The sequence below is a fragment of the Jaculus jaculus genome, chromosome 18 (assembly GCF_020740685.1).
Source record: "Jaculus jaculus isolate mJacJac1 chromosome 18, mJacJac1.mat.Y.cur, whole genome shotgun sequence".
Classification (NCBI taxonomy): Eukaryota; Metazoa; Chordata; class Mammalia; order Rodentia; family Dipodidae; genus Jaculus; species Jaculus jaculus.
Window position 1 is genome coordinate 5,382,161 of NC_059119.1, and position 17,251 is coordinate 5,399,411.

The window sequence follows — 17,251 nt, forward strand, 5'->3', positions numbered from 1 at the left end:
AGAACCTAGCTCAAAAACAAATTACCTGTGGAGAAGAATGTGGGAAACTGAGCCTGTGGGCAGGAGGGGCTGAGGCAAGTCTTGTGACCAGTCTGCTCATAGAGTAATCCTGCCATACTTCATCCATGCAACAGTTAAAATCTAGAAGAGAAGACACGCTTAGCCATCCTAAGCCTTTTGAGCAGGGTGATCCTCATGCAGCAAGAAAACAAGGAAAGAAAGTGTTCATGAGCTGGGCATTCTAAATCTGAGAGACATTTCCACTTTATACATTTGTAATTCCTTGTAACTAGCCCTAGAAGTTCCAAATGCATTTTCTTTTATTATTATTATTATTATTATTATTATTATTATTTATTGAGTGAGAGAAAGAGAGAGAGAGAGAGCAAGTGAGCATGGGTGTGCCAGGGCCTTCAGCTGCTGCAAATGAACTCCAAAAGGATGCACCACCTTGTGTATCTGGCTTACATGGGTTCTGGGGAATTGAATCTCGGTCCTTTTGCTTTGCAGGCAAGTGCCTTAACCACTAAGCAATCTCTCCTATAGGGCCATTATAATACTGTTTCCATTTTGAAATCACATATTCTTATTTTCCAGGTATAGCAGTGACCTCCTGATCACTGGGTCAAAACACCCAACCAGAAGCAGCTGATGGAAGCAGAGGGTCTGTTTTAGCTCACGGTGTCAAGGGCAGGCTTCATCATACAGGGTGGGGAACATATGGCACGCAGGCATCTGGGATATCACATCTTGTCTCTGCTCCAGGAAGTAGTCTGTGCCAGCTGCAATGGCAAATGGGCTGGACTATAAAAAGCCCCAAATCCAGCCCCAGGAGACACACTTCCTCTATCAAGTCTCCACCTCCCAAAGGCTCCACTAGAATAAGTAGGAAGCTTAATCACAAGCACTCAAGACTATGGTGGACATAGTTAAACCACAAAAGTAGGTAAAGAAAACAAGAGGATGTGACCTATCTAGCAAGTATCCTCTGCATTGCATTCCTGTTTTTCCATTAATTATGAATCTGGAATTCTCTTCCCTTGCTTTAGATATTCAAGAACAAGTTTTATTTCTAGCAGCATTGCTACTTATGTGGTTTAATTTCTCATAATCATATCACTGAATGTGATTTTTTTAAAAGAGCAAATATTTCAGTTAGATATGTGGAATGATAACTTCCCTAATTTTCACAGCAATTATCTATAGAAACACATAAGACATAGAAAAAAAATTTTAAAGATTCAGTTATATTTCACTATAAGGAAATAGTTTTATCAATGTATTTCTGTATCTGATAAGTATGATTTTATCTGGAATTACAATCAATTATCTAAGATTTTTCTTTCTCTTCATCTGCAATTAAAACAATTTATTAATAAGACAGTTCTGGCTTTCTACACATTTATGAATTGCTCTTATCTAATACATTGATTTTATTTCTGAACTTCAACTATTTTTTTAAAAGGTTAGTATAGAAAGAGAAATGCACCATGGAGCTGAATTCCACATGGGATTACAGAACAAAGACTTCCTGTCATGTGGAAGTTCATAAAAATGAAAAACAATAGATAAAAATATCTGGTGGGAAGATAGGATCAAATAAGAAATGCTGGTGAATGGAAGAGAAGTATATTCTAGCATAGTCTATGTGGTCCATGTTTTCTAGGGATCCACCCAGTGCCAGGCACAGTGAGTGCAGGATTCAGGAAGTCACTAGTTATTACACCATTTTATGTTTCTAATTTCTATGAGGATAAGGCAATTTAGACCAAACAAGTTGTAGGCTATTGTTTATGTGTAACATATTTCTACCAATTTTAATTCACTATAATTTTATGAGTAATTTTGGTATTTTGGGCATATCAGATGTGCATCGCAGAGAGAGAAAAATGGCTGCATAAGCCAGCTCTTCTGGAAGTGGCTGGGCCAACAAATCAGTGCAGATGCTCAAAGCTTATATTCATCTCCATCCATTCTCCACCCAGCAATTGGTTCTATTACAAGGAGGAGAACATTAACCAATGGTTTCCTGAGAGAGCTGGAACTCTGGTTGGCAGTGTTCCTATGGACGAACACAAACTCAGTCCCCTCAGACTCCCACTCAGGCCCAGACTGATAGCACCCCCACCCCAACAGCCAGCTCAGACCCCCTGCTCCAGCCTCCATGGTTTTGTTTCCAAACATGCCGCCACTGACAACTAAGCGTGTCTCGAGACTTCTGTCGCCTGTGCTCATCCTCCAAGAGGAGAGGAAGAGCCAGTGTGTAAATTGCAAAAAATATTTTGTAGACCACAAGAAAAATAAGCATAATAAATAAAAACAATCAAGGCTGGAGACATTGCTTAGTGGTTAAGACACTTGCCTGCAAAGCCAAAGAAACCCAGAGTTCAATTTCCCAGGATCCGCGTAAACCAGATGCACAAGATGGTGCATGCATTTGGAGTTCATTTGCAGTGCACACCCATTCTCTCTCTCAAGCTTTCTCTCTCCTTCTCCCTTTCTGTCTCTAATAAATATATAAATAAAAACAAAACTTTTTAAAATAACAGCAGAAGTCAATATTTTCCTTATAGACACTGAAACTAAAGTCTAAGATTTTTGAATTTGTCAGCTTCTCTTTCAGTTGGAAAAATGCCAGGGAAGATAGCATGAATGTGTGTGTGCCGTTATTGCTTGTGTTGGGTGTTAAGGGTAGTCTAAAACCACCAAGATGTCCATTGGGGTGGGGGACAGAAGTTTGTCATTCTTTATGCACTTTCGTCCAACTTCCAGATTCATTAGGCAGACATTGGAGACACGGGTCACACCACTACTTGTCTGTCACCGTGGAAAGGAGAATAATATTTGTTTTAAAGTTTTGTGTTAAAAGTTTTCATGGAAAGCCCTGTATGGTGACATGTTTATAATTCTAGAACTCTGGAGAAATGGCATAGTGGCTAAGAGCTTGCCTGTGAAGGACCCCGGTTCAAGGATTGATTCCCCAGAACCCATGTTAGCCAGATGCACAAGGGGGCACATGCATCTGGAGTTCGTTTGCAGTGGCTGGAAGCCTTGGCACACCCATTCTCTGTCTCTCTATATCTGTCTCTTTCTCTGTCACTCTCAAATAAATAAATAAATGCATCATAATTCCAGCACTCGGGAGGCTGAGGCAGGTAGATTGCCATGAGTTACAGACCAGCCTGGTCTACATAGTGAATTCAAGACAGTGCACGCTACAGAGTGAGACCCTACCTCAAAAAAAAAAAAAAAGGATAAAGAAAACAGATAAAGGGGAAAAGATACCTTGATATTTTATATAAAAATTTGCATATCAGATTTCTAGGAAGCCCCTAGCCCAATCTGCCACATAATAATGAGTGGATAAGCCAAGTGTCAATGAGCTTGACTCATTTTTTCCTCTCAGCTGAGCTCAGCACCTCCTTCTGCAGGGCCTGAACATACCATCTCACTCTTCCTCACCAGACACATCAGCCAGCTTTTCTTAATTTTTTAAAAGATATTTTTATTTATTTGCAAGCAGAGAGAAAGAGAGAAGAGAGAAAGGCATAAAGAATGGTCATGCCAGGGCCTCCAGAAGTGGCAATGAACTCCAGATGCGTGCATCACTTTGAGCATCGGGCTTTTTGTGGGTACTGAAGAATCAAACTTGGGTCATTTAGCTTTGCAGGCAAGTGCCTTAACTGCTAAGCCCTCTCTCTAGCCCCTTCTGTAAGTTTTATACATCCTTTCTTCCCTAACTTTCCCTTTAAGATTCACTTTTCTATTTGTAAATAATGTTGAGATAGACTTTTTGGATTTTGTTGTTGTTGTTGGCTTCTTAAAATGGAAGCAGACATTCCTCAGACAACTGGGTGTCAGTGTGATAATTTACAGTGTTGGCTGCCATGAGTTCACACAGAAATTACTAACTTGTTATGAAGAAACAAGAGTTTCACCATCAGTCCTCACAACTGCTGAACAAAGTAAAATTTAGCACATTTAGGGCACCTTGAATTACTTTAATCCCAAAACATCCATTAAAGTAACTCATAAGAATTCCTTGGATTGAATTTCAGACCTCCATATGTCCTTGGAAGATAGCATCAAATGGCTTGGGGAAGTTATGGCTGAAATCGGACCAAACCATGCACAAAAGAAGAAGGACTGGCCTATCTTTGATGTGAAACAAGCCAATGCAATCATTGATTACTTAAAAATAAGGTATGGACTTTTTTTTTAGTCACATTTAATTTTCATTTCATGTCTTCTAGAAAATGTCTTTAAAAATAATTCAGTTGTAACAAAAAGTCAGATGTTTATAGAATTTATGCAATTATTAATGCAGCCAATAAGTAAATAATGCTCAAATCTTCCATCTAATTACTCACAAGACATTGAATATTTTGGCAAAAGATGCTGTCTCAAAGAGGGGTTGTCACTGACCCTTGAGGTTTCATCCAGCATTGTATCACATTATCTAAGAATATCTTTATTCTCTGAGTCTGTAGCAAAAATCATTTTCTAATTTAGTATTATTATTATTATTTTAATTTATTAATTATTTACTAATTAGTTTTGTACTTGGTGAATACAGTTAAGTTGGTACCATTGTTAAGCTCATCCATGTCCTCCCCCCTCCCCCTGGCCCCTCCTTGTTGAGGTATATGGGTCATGCATTGTGGAGTTAGCCCACAGTTATAGGTAGGATAAATGTCTCTGCATATCATGACCCAACGTGTGGCTCTGACATTCTTTCCATCCCCTCTTCTGCAAAATTTCCCTGAGCCACATTGGGGTCATTTTTGATCTGCTTCAGTGCTGAGGTGTTGGGAGTCTCTGTGTCTCTGGATATCTGATTTGGTAGGAGTTGATTATTCTCTGTGTCAATCTCCTTCACCCTTGTGCTGGTACCTGGTTCACCCAGAAAACAGCACCCTTGCTTGTTTTGCCAATTATTCTTAGTTTCAGCTGGGGCTCTTTTGAGGTATGATGGGGTGGTTCTCTCCTTAGGATCTGTGTCTTTCTGAAAAAGAGAAGCAGATTCTCCAACAGAGAGTAAAGTTGCACCAGACAAATTGGATAACCCTTATATTTTATAGGGAATTTAATAGGTGTAGGCCCTCTTGTAGCCCACGATTGGTGGCAGATACTAGAGAGCGGCCTCATGTTTGGATGTGGTTCTGACTTGTTTCCCAGCTCCCGCTATGGGTCCTGTTCCACTGAGCAGATCAGTTAGCCAAATCAAAAGCAGTTGGTTCCCCACCATGGCCGTGCACCACTAATGCACTTGTGTGAGTTTCACGACAGGTTATTTGCTGCTAAGTAGGTTCATCCATGAGTTGCTTGGACAGATATTGGTCATTTTCCCCCAGTCACCCATGTAGCACCTTCTGGCACTAGACGCACTGACTATCTGGGGACTAACTCTCTTCCAGCTTCTAGCCATGTCATTCCATTTTATGTGTCAACCTCATATGGTGTCTTCAGCAGTAGGGTCTTACCACTAACTAATTTTTTAAAAAAATATATTTATTTTCTTGAGAAATAGTGAGAGTCTGTGTGCGAGAGAGAGAGAGCAAATGGGCATGCCAGAGTCTCCTGTCTCTGCAAATGAACTCTAGATGCACACACCACTTTATACATCTGGCTTTACATAGGTACTGGAGAATTGAACCTGTGTAGGCTTTGCAAGCACCTTCCTCTAATTGCTTAGACATATCTCCAGCCTCACAACAAGTAGGTAATTAATAAAATATTCTTCCTAGTAATTATTTAATTAAAGGTATAATAGGTTCTATACTATAGGTGCATGATCTTTCCAACTACTGACATTTATATTTTAAAGAGCAATGGTCATTTCTGTTTAAAAGTTTAAGTGATTTGTATCAGAAATTGAATACATTTTACTGACAGTATAGGCCTTTAATCCCAGCTTCTCAGGAGGCTGAGTTAGAAAGATCACAAGTTTCAAGGCCTGCCTGGACTACAGAGTGAGTTCAAGATCAGCCTGAACAATTTAGTGAGCCTTTATCTCAAACTAAAAACTAAAATGTAGGCTAAGGATATAGCTCAGTGGTAAAGTGCTTGCCTGACATGCATGAGGCTGTAGATTTAATCTCCAGGAAAAGAAGGAAGAGAGGAAGGAGCAAAAGGAAGGAAGAAAGAAGGGAGGGAAGAAAGAAAATTATGCAGCCTAAAATTATTTTGAAACATTGGCAACTTTAACTCATTAAGTCTCTTTCTCTCTCTTTCTTTCTCAACTTAGAAAATGGTGGTGGGTGGGGGAAAGTATTTTAGTTGCAGCGACTCTCCTTTGGTGAGTTTGTAAACCTGTGTTTTCATGGAGTCTGTCACTAAGTGCGCAGCAGAGTCATGCATCTCTCCAAAGAGGTATTTTTAGAATTTTCAGATATTCAAACAAGAGTAGGTAAAATATCTTTCCCTTGCTTAACTGGGAGTTTCTGTACAGGATCTTCATTCCTCTGCTGCTATAAACTCCAGTATTTTCCAACATTCAAAATTAACATTCTGCAATAAAGAGTGCCAAGTGATACCCTAAACATGCTCATGATTTACTTGGCAAGGGTCCTGGTTGTAGTCTGGAAGCTTTATAAATATTAGTGTATTTAATATGATGAAGTTTATATACTGAGCTCTGGCATGGTTTGTTAATGGTGTGTGATACAATTTTTTAAATAATGACATTCAATATGATGCAATAAACATATTTTCTAATGAAATATCTCACTGAAAGACACAGTACTTATCTTATCATTTACAACAAAGTAAGTTCCATATGTGTAGGGAGGAAGGGACTGAAAATGTAGACCTGGGTGTGAAGTTGTGTCACAGGATCTTCTTGTCTATCAGGGCTTCAGAACCCCTGGGCTGGAGAGATGGCTCAGCAGCTAAGGCACTTGCTTGTAAAGCCTAAAGTTCCAGGTTCAATTTCCCAGTACCCACATAAAACCAGTTGCATAATATATATATTTAAAAGCTGGGCATGGTGGTGCGCACCTTTAATCCCAGCAATTGGGATGCAGAGGTAGGAGGACCACCATGAGTTCAAGGCCATCCTGAGACTACAGAGTGAATTCCAGGTCAGTGTGGGCTAAAGTGAGACCATACTCAAAAAAACCCACAATAACAACAACAGAAAAATTAAAATTTTAAAAAGCAGAATGAGAGGAAAAACAACAGGCTGGTTCCGTGTGAGGCATCTCAGATAGCATCCTTGTAGAATTAAACCAGGAGAGTGGGCAGCACTATGCCAAGATGGCACAGTGGGGTCCAGAGTTGGAGGGAGAGAAACAGAGCGGGGGTTAAGGCGAGGAAGTGGGGTAAGAGCAGGCGTAGAAGCCCGGGTCAGCCAGGAAACCCAAGGCGAGCAGCTCCCTCGTCCCACCGGCTCCTGGAGAAGCTGGCGGGTGATGGTGGGCACACAGGGCCTGGTATACCCCAGAGTAAGAGCCTCCTTAGGCTCCTTCCCACAGGTCCACGCACATCCTGCCCTGACCTTTCCTCCAACCTGCTGGGGTTGACCCTGCACCCAAGTCACGGATGCGCTCTTGTGGGTTGAAGTTCACTACCTGCATCCATGGGGCTGGCTAGCTCCTATGGGGAATGATGAAGTTAGGGCTGAATAATTATGGATGGCTGAGTGGAAAATTCAAGAACTGGTTCTTTGTGTGGGAGGGGAAAAGGAGAATGTCATTCTAGTTCCTTTGGAGAATGACAAGCTCTTTCGAACAGAACCTTGAATCTTTGCACCCAAATCAGCTATCACAAGCCTGATAGAACTTGCTGTATGTCACCAGCTCAAAGGAGGGAGGGAGAATTTACCTTCTTTTTGCTTCAATGAAATACCAAACATCAGTGATCCTAATGCATTTTCCTAGCCAGCAAATCAAAGTGATGTCAAAAGCTAAGTTAGTTTTGTGAATGCTGATGAGTAATTCAAGTATGCAAGGTCTGAGGGGGAATAAAAAGAAAGAAAACTATGACTGAGCCCACACACCCGTCCCTTTTTAATGGCACGTGGTGGTGGTAAGCACAAGGGCCAGTGTAACTCACAGGGACCCAGCTGCCTAAGGATTCCTTCATTGATTTCAAATGAATTGAAACTGTGATCCATTACAGCGTTCAGGAGAAGCCATTATTATACATGCTCTGTAGCTACATTTGGCAAATGTTAATTTCTCAGTTATATTAAAATCAATTTTCTTAAATAGCAAAAGGCACCAGAGTGAAAGAGAAACCAGTAAGACATTTTTTTTATTCTTGGGCATTTTGCTGTATTATGAGTCTATTAATTTTCCCAACCAGCAGGAAGAGAATTAGAAAAATTCAAATATTATCACAAACAGGATATTACAAGTCAGTCCTTCAGTAAAAATGCAAAAAAAAAAAAAAAAACCTCAGCGATATGTGGCTGAGATGTTTCACTCACCAAGAATATTTATTTTCAGGCATCCCTGTTCTGTAGCTCTTTGTGGCATATATTCATGTAGCACCTAGTTTTCATATGGGAAGAAAGGAAATATTGAGTCTTAAACTTATTCCACTCTGTGATCTCTGATGGATAATTCTACAGAAAAGTCAGACATCTTCTAAATGGATTTGAGGCCACACCAAATCTTGAAATAGCTTGGCAATACAAGAAGTCATTGATTCTGAAGTAGACTGTGGCCCAGTGCCCTTCAGACCAAAAGAAACTTGAGTGTAGTCTAGAGTGAGGCATAGAAATCACCGGACTCTGAAGGCCAGCTAGGAATGAGGCTTCACTGGGCTAGATGCTGAAAAATGTTCCTGTGCAATCTGTCTCCTTACCCCAGACACACCCCTTCCTCTTAGATAGATGTGCTGGTGCCATTCTAGGTCCTAAATTAAACTGCCAATGTGTCCAAAAGCAAAACTTAAATCTCTCTGGAATAAAGAGGGGAGCACATTTTATTCTGATGTCAAATATCTCTACCTTGGCCCATATGCCTTTTCCTTCAGTAATACTTTGAGGTATTTTCTCAGTTTCCTGAAATAAATTGATGACAGTTGCACATTTATTTTGTATTTCAGCTTATTTCAACACTACAGATTGTACGACTTCATGTTCCACTCCTCGAGGACAGAGGTTGTGATAGGCACAGAGGTAAGTCTTGTATCTGAATGGAACCAGCTCCTGCCATCACTCACCTACCACAGGCTGAGCTGAGTCTGGTTTGAACTGCTCAGAGCAACTTCCTGTCAAGATTATTCAAGTGTTAATAGAACCAACTAGTGGTGTGCAAAAACATAATTATGTCAAGTGAGTTTTGGATTAAGAAAATAAGCTGTCTTTGGGCAGAAGGAGCATTGTTAATCATAGATACTTCAAGAATTTATGGATTACTCCACAGTCACATTGAATGGGTATGTATTTCTTTATGCAAATAAAATCAGCAAAAATGAGATGAATACATCTAGCTACAGCTCTTCCAATTTTGCTTGCATTTTCAGTGTACTCATTTTTTAAATTTATTTATATTTATTAGCATATAAAAAGTAGGTTTCACTATGTTTTATTTCAAACAAATTTTGATATTTCCCTTCTACCCTCCTCTCCCCTTGTGCCCTTCTCCCACTTTTTGCTTTCACACTACATGTTTCCTTTTGCCCCCTCCCACCTACACACACACCCTTTTCATCACCTCTGGTGCCTGTCTCAATATCTCCTATCTCAATCCATTGTCCATACTCGTGGTCTATGTATGAGGGTCTATATATGAGAAAGAACATGAGATTGAGCCTGGGTTACCTCATTTAATATAACCTTTCCCAATCCATTTTAGGGCACAATTCCAATGTTAATTTCTCAATGAAGAAAACCTACCTGAATTGGACACTGTCTGTTCACACTCTGATTTTTAGTTCCACTGGCCTCTTGCCGGATCTTGTCTACCATTACACCAATGGACACATGAACCTTCAGTGTGAAAAAAAAAAAGGTGCTGTACACTTTTCTAATCAGTTCCCAGTGGTTGAAAAGCCAACACAACTCCATAATAATTTCCCCAAGGTTGATTGGTTGCTTTTCTTTGGCATGTGATACCCTATGGCATCATGCAGAACACAGTTGTCCCTCAGTTATTACTAAATAAACAATGAGCTGACAGCCCATAGGACAAGGTTCTCTAGTAAAGGGTCTACCTAGAGACACTTTGAAGCAGTCTTATACATAATCACATGTTTGCAATTGCTCAGAATGGGTCCTAAGTGGTAAGGTATCTTAAGGAGAAAGAAGATTCCAGACAAAGGTCTCCGGTAGGTTCTCATTCCCTCTAAGAGACATGAGTTCCTACACTGTGAGGGACAGGCACAGTCATCAGTGCAACAGTGCAGATGATGTCCACGCCATCCTGCTTCCTCTCCTCACACAGTAGCATCTCAGAAGATGGCACATGCAGTGATCGTGTCCTCCTGAATATTGTTACTACAGAATTTATAATTTGCTTACTTCAAAAACTCATCCGTCTTCACTATTTTCCCTACACTCAAGTAGTTGTCTGAATATAGACCTCTTCATGGTGAGATGAGTTAAATACAGACATCACCTGCCCTGAATTTGCTTCACGTTTCTTCTTAACAGTCTCCTCACACTGTGGTTTAAATTAAGCATCACTTGAGAAGCCTCACCAAGAGTGTTTCCATTTCAGAATTATATCACATAGTGCAATGTTGTAATAATGGTCAGTTTGGAATATAACCAACCCTACTCTGTCTGTCACAAAACTTTGGGGACTGATATTGGTTTGAACAGTGGCATCCGTAGATGTGTGGGCATTAAGAACAGGTTTCAGAAGTACTTTCCCTTTGTTCCCTCAACAAGCACATCTCTCAGTATTGGGAGGATCTACATGAGTGGCGTGTGTGTTCCTGGAAAGATAACATGGATGAAGTTGACAGAGATTGGCTCTGTCAATGTCCATTGCTGTGTTTCCCCAAGCTTATCAGGATGATAGAAGGTCTTTAAGGAAAGAAACCTGAGTCTTCAGAAATGTGATAAAGCATAGAATTTTAACAGAATGGCAAAACAAGCACCATGTTACACAATTTTATGGCATTTGAGAACTTTCTGTTTTAACAACTATATATATGCCTCCCAAGTGCTGGGATTAAAGGCTTGTGCCACCAAGCTGGCTAATTGTTTTTGTTGTTTATTTTTTATATTTTTTTTATTTAGGGAGAAAGGGGGAGAGATAATGGGAGTGCCAGGGCCTCTAGCCACTGCAAATGAACTCCAGACACATGTGACACCTTGTGCATCTGGCTTACATAGGTCCTGTAGAATCAAACCTGGGTCCTTTGGCTTTGCAGGCAAGTATCTTAACCCCTAAGCCATGTGTCCAGCCCAGCAACTGTTGATAGAAGGTGGGAGCAACCTGTTGTACTGTTGTTTGATTATCTGTGTGGATCTTAGTGCTTTAGAGCAATAAAGGGCGGTATGACAACCACATAAACATTGCAGACTTAATTGTCAGATAAGCATTCAAGTCAGATAACAGTGACAGAACTGAGTTTTGTCCCTAATCATAGAGGCTTAGAACAAACCAGAAATGTCCTGCTTTTCTCTTAGCAGCACCCAGTTCATAAATAACCCCCTAAAAACAAATGAAGTAGAATATCCCAATTTTTCAGCTACAAATGAAATAATAGATAAAGACAATAATGAACAATGGCTGAAAACCATCAAAAGAGAGGAAGCAAACATTATTTGTTTTCTAGTAAACTTGAAGAAATCCATCTGTGAATCATCGGTGCTTGACCTGTGAGTTGCTGAGTATTCTAGTCATTGTCCTAACAATAAATATTTGTTGCTGGGTGTGCAGGGTGTAGAGACATGTGGAGTGGTAGCAAAAAGATTAGCAAACCTGGTCACCTGAGATTCCATTGTCTAGAAGTTGTGGAATCTTTAACAAGTAAATTACAAGGAAATAAAATATGTTTAGGGTGAATGTACACATTAAAATGATGTGACTCCAGAGCATTTTCTATTACAGCAACGGTCAGCCGTCCATGGGTGGAAGCTTGTTGGCAGTGTGGTGTGGGAGGACCCACAGGGTCTTAAAGGTGCAGTAGCTAACAATTTGAGTGGCCCCGAGGGACACTGACAGATAAATGGCTAATGAAAGGTGGTATGTACATACTATGGAATTCTATTCCGCAAGATAGAAAAATGAAATGCTCGTGAAAATAGATTTATATTAAGTAAAGTGACCCAAACTCAGAAAGCCCCAAATTGCATGTTCTCTCTGACATACAGATCCTAGATTGTAATAGTGATGAACTGCATGGTCTCTCTGATAGGTGGATCCTAGCTATGGGAAGCAAATATGGGTAAGACTTATAAAGATAAACTGGTATCCAAGAGCAAACATGAAAAGATGAGCAGAAAGGAAGGTGAGGTAAGGGGAGAAGTTCATGCAAACACAGAAGGGAAGAGGATTTGGGAGAGAGAAAATAGGGGACAGATGGATTTGGAAGAGTGAGATGAGAATCAAGATGCTTTTGAAAATGCCAGAAGAAATGACACCTAGATCTCTAAATACCAACTAGAAAATAAATAAATAGTACAAAATGGTGGGGCCTATGGAGAGTCCCCTCAGAAGAGACTGGGAAACTCGAGTTTTCTCTGACTTCTTCTTTCAGGAGGTCTCCCTTCCCCCACCCATGCTCCTGCTGAGCTTCCCCACCAAGACCTCGACCAGCTGCGTCTAAGCTGCCTGTCACCACATCTCTAGAGCTATGTGCTCTACTAACCTCTCTTCTTGACAGCTAGTCTGCCTTGAACATTTTCTTATGGGAACGAAAACAGGCTGATATGCAGCACTTCAAACCACACAACATGATACAAACACAAAACAGTTTACGGGGAAAATTGCATATTTGAATGGTAGCTGGACATTTGATGGTAAAACTGTGTGCCAGTTCTGAGAAGGAGTTTGAACATAACCTGAGTGTCAAAACTTTGCAGGTGAGATTAAGGAATGGGAGCTCAGAGGAGGAGAAGAGAGAATCATGGTGTATTGCCCAGTGGGCTCTGGGTTGTCATTGGCTTCCTCAGGACAGAATGAGGAAGGCAGGAGACTAAGAGAAAGGGGATGTAGGCTCTTCATAATTGACCTTGAAAATGAAGAGTCCACACTTTACCCAGTGTCCTCTGACTGTCTCACTCTACCACCTTTGGATTATTACTGTATATTCTTTATGACAGTGAAATTGAGAATTGAACTAATGTGTGTCTACATTTTCAGTACATGGCATACATGAGTACTTAGTTAAAGTAGCATTTAGCGTGAATTTGGATCATTGGCTGCATGTCTACTTAAATAGGTCAGATTTCTATCACCCATCAAATTTCAAAATAAGTCCTATTTATTAAAGAATCATTTCACCCAGTGGCAATCATAGTTCATACTATCATATGCTCTCATAGTATAAGAACAACTAGAAAAGTAGAGTATGACTTTTTTTAACATCTTAAGTATTTGCAAGTTCAGATAATAAAATCAGAATAAATATGAATCCAAGAGGTAAGCCTGTCATTTAGCAGTGCTTTTTCTACCTGTAGACATCTGTCAATTTTAAAACAGTGGCTAAAACACATAGAAAGTCAGAGTCAAAACCTTGGTACATACTGGGAGCTAACAGAGCAAATTTAAAAGTGAGGAGAAGACATAGTTAATCTCAAAATTTATGCACTGGACTCCAAGGACCACATTTTTGAGAGTCATCCCTTCTGTGGACTGAACATCAGTTTCAGATTATATTCATTTCTGGTGTATTTAACTAACCATGCATAATGCTAACTTCCTGTAAACTAAAACAAAATTATACTACATTTCAGATCATATCAACAATTTTCCCATAGCCAATATCTGTCACACATTAAAAATCACCAGGCACAGAAAATACAAACAGACTGCCAGTATTCCTCTGATGGAGTACTCACATTCAAATAATTGTGCTTTAGAAAAAAGAGCTGCTCTTGAAAAAAAAAAAAAAAAGGATATAAAATTTAAGCAGAGAACAAGAAATTAATAAAGTTAAGTAGAGATTCTGAAATAGACAAAAACATTAATTGATGTAAGAACCAAAGGTATGCATCTAACAACAAATCTGTGATCACCAAAAATGTAAAACTGGTAAACTTGAAAATATGATACAAGAACATCTCTAAAATAAAACATGGAAATGAAAAAGTATGGCAAACACAGACAATGTGAGGGAATACAGATATAACAAAAAAGAGTGCCTCAGAGATGATGGAAATCATTCCAGAGAGAGAAACAATGTTGGAAATAAATTTTACAAAAATTTCCAAAACTGGTATTCAGATTAAAAATAACTGTGGAACTACAGAGATAGCTTAGTGGCCAATTCTCTCTCTCTTAAAAAAAAAAAAAAAGAGAAAGAGAAAAAGAAAGGAAGGAAGGAAGGAAGGAAGGAAGGAAGGAAGGAAGGAAGGAAGGAAGGAAAAAGAAAACAAACAAACCAAAAAAATCAACTGTTAACCCCCAATCTGAATAAATCCCTTACCTACTACTTCATAGTGAATTTACAAAATAAAGGGCAGAGGAAGGAATTTTAAACATCAAGAAAAAGACATTTGCTTCAGAGAAGCAACAAAACATTGACTGACAACTGACTTTGCAACAGAAAGTAAGACAGCAGAAGACAAGAAAGCAACTTTAAATTGTCCTGAGAAAATGATTGTCAACCTAGAATCCCACAATGAACAAAAATGTCCCTCAATAATGGAATTTTTAAAAATGTCTCCTGGACAAAAAAGTAAGCCAATTCCGTGAAAAATTTCTACTGGCATAAATAAATAAATAACAAAATTAAAAGGTGGCCTATCAGGCTGGAGAGATGGCTTAGCAAGAGATGGTTTAGCAGTTAAAGTTAAGTGCTTGCCTGTGAAGCCTAAGGACCCTGGTTGGAGGTTTAATTCCCCAGGACCCACGTTAGCCAGATACACAAGGGAGCGCATGTGTCTGGAGTTCGTTTGCAGTGGCTGAAGGCCCTGGCATGCCCATTTATTCTCTCCCCCCCCCCTGCCTCTTTCTCTCTCTGTCCCTCTCAAATAAATATTTTTTTAAAAAAGTGGCCTATCAATCTAAGTCGACATTTGAAGAGAGAGAGAGAGAGAGAGAGAGAGAGAGAGAGAGAGAGAGAGAGAGACACACAAATGTCCAACAGGTCTTGTATGAATAAATCTCACCCTCATTAACTGTTGGGGAAATGCTAACCAAGTCCACATCACTGTGGTAATAATGTCTGCTCTCAAAAAAGACTACTATTACAAGTACTGGTGAGGATATGGAGAAAAGTGAGTCCTTTCTTACTATTGCAAGAATGTACATTTGTAAGCATGGATATGATGAAAAAGAACATGGAGGCTCTTTGGGAAACTCAAAATGCAACCATCGGTAGTTCCACTCCTGGGAATATATCTAAAGTACGCTAAGTCAGTATGTCCAGACCTCACACCCCATACTCACATAATGAGATTCGCATTGGTTAAACCATGGCAACAACTGTGGTTGATGAATGGATAAAAAGCCATGGTTCATATTCCCCTGTAAAGTCGAAGGATTTTTACTTTGATAAACAATAGGATAGTCACTGCTACAAACAAGAGTGAAATACTCTTACTGAGATAATAGAATATCACATGGCCACAAATAAGAGTGGAATACTGTTACTGTGGTAAACAATAGAACATTACACGGTACAAGAGTGGAATACTGTTACTATGATAAACAATAGAATATTGAAAGGGCACAAACAAGAGTGGAATACAGCTACTGTACTAAACAACAGAATATTACACAGCTACAAAAGAGTGGAATACTGTTACTTGCAAAAACATGGATGGAACTGGAAATCATAAATGAAATAAACCAAGAACTCAAGATAAGTCCCAAGTGATCTCAGGTATGTGTAGAATCTAATAAAAACAGTCGATCTTATAGACACAGAGAGTAGAAATGGCATTTAACAAGGTCTAGGGAGAATAGAAAAGAGAGGGATAGGAAATATTTATCAATGGAATAAGCTATAGTTTGATAGAATCAACTAATTCTGATGTGATATTGTGCAGCAGGGACTTTGTGGTTAACTATAATGTATTGCATATTTCAAAAGCTACAACAAAGGATTTTATTTTATTTTAAATTTATGTTTATTTATTTATTTGAGAGTGACAGACAGAGAGAGAAAGAGGCAGAGAAAGAGAATGAATGGGTGTGCCAGGACCTCCAGTCACTGCAAACAAACTCCAGATGCATGCGCCCCCTTGTGCATCTGGCTAACATGGGTCCTGGGGAATCGAGCCTCAAACCAGGGTCCTTAGGCTTCACAGGCAAGTGCTTAACTGCTAAGCCATCTCTCCAGCCCAAGAAAGGATTTTAGATCATTCTCCATAAAGAAATGATAAATGTTTGGCCTGATTTAAATATTACACCGGTATGTATGGTGCAGAGTATCCCATTATCCCATTAATATTATGTTTTTATGTCAGTGATAAATTTTATTTTTGTTGTTGTTGAGACAGATGGTCTCATTATGTAGCTCAGGATGGTCTGGAGCTCACTATGTAGGCCACAGTGCTTCACACCAATGGTAATTGTCCTGTCTCAGCCTCCACAGTGCTGCAATTATTTGTGTGCACTGTCACACTTGGCTTATAATTTTAAAAATGTTGGAATATTCATTACAAACAGAAACACATTTCACGAAATACTATTAAGGGCTCCTCAGGTATGAAGAAAATATTTTCAAATAGAAGGTGAGAGAAATAGAAGAAAAAATAAGACAAGATAATGATTGATGTACAAGTAGATGATGATAGTTATGTAGAAAAATTGATAGATAATAGATGAAAGAGAGGTGACAGATGATGGCAGATAAATAGATGCATATGCATAGTTAAAAGACAGATGGATAGATGGATGATAGATCAGTGATTGATAGATGACAGATCTAAATAAATGTTATATATTCACATAACATGACAAGTTGTGTCATTTCAAATTAACTAGGACAATTGCATGAATGTAGCTGAAAATAAAGGAATTGAAGTGCTCCAACATTCTGGAGCATTCTGAGAACTACAAAAGTACTATGCATAAGTACTTAGTGAACCAATGGCCTATAATCTAATCCCTAGAGGAAGCAATGGAGCAATGAAAAGCACTAAGCTAATAAAGAGGGAGATGGAAGGATGGAATCC

General features: G+C 39.3%; 1 protein-coding gene across 3 annotated transcripts in view; it reads left to right on the forward strand.

Moving 5' to 3' along the window:
• The window catches only part of Cabcoco1 (ciliary associated calcium binding coiled-coil 1), a 100,062-nt gene that overhangs the window by 19,500 nt on the left and 63,311 nt on the right, over window positions 1-17,251 (forward strand). For all 3 annotated transcript variants that reach the window (XM_045137129.1, XM_045137130.1, XM_004657863.2), the window contains 2 exons: window positions 4,059-4,203; window positions 9,055-9,127. In XM_045137129.1, coding sequence (XP_044993064.1) covers window positions 4,059-4,203; window positions 9,055-9,127 — 218 coding nt within the window. The remainder of the gene's footprint in view (window positions 1-4,058; window positions 4,204-9,054; window positions 9,128-17,251) is intronic.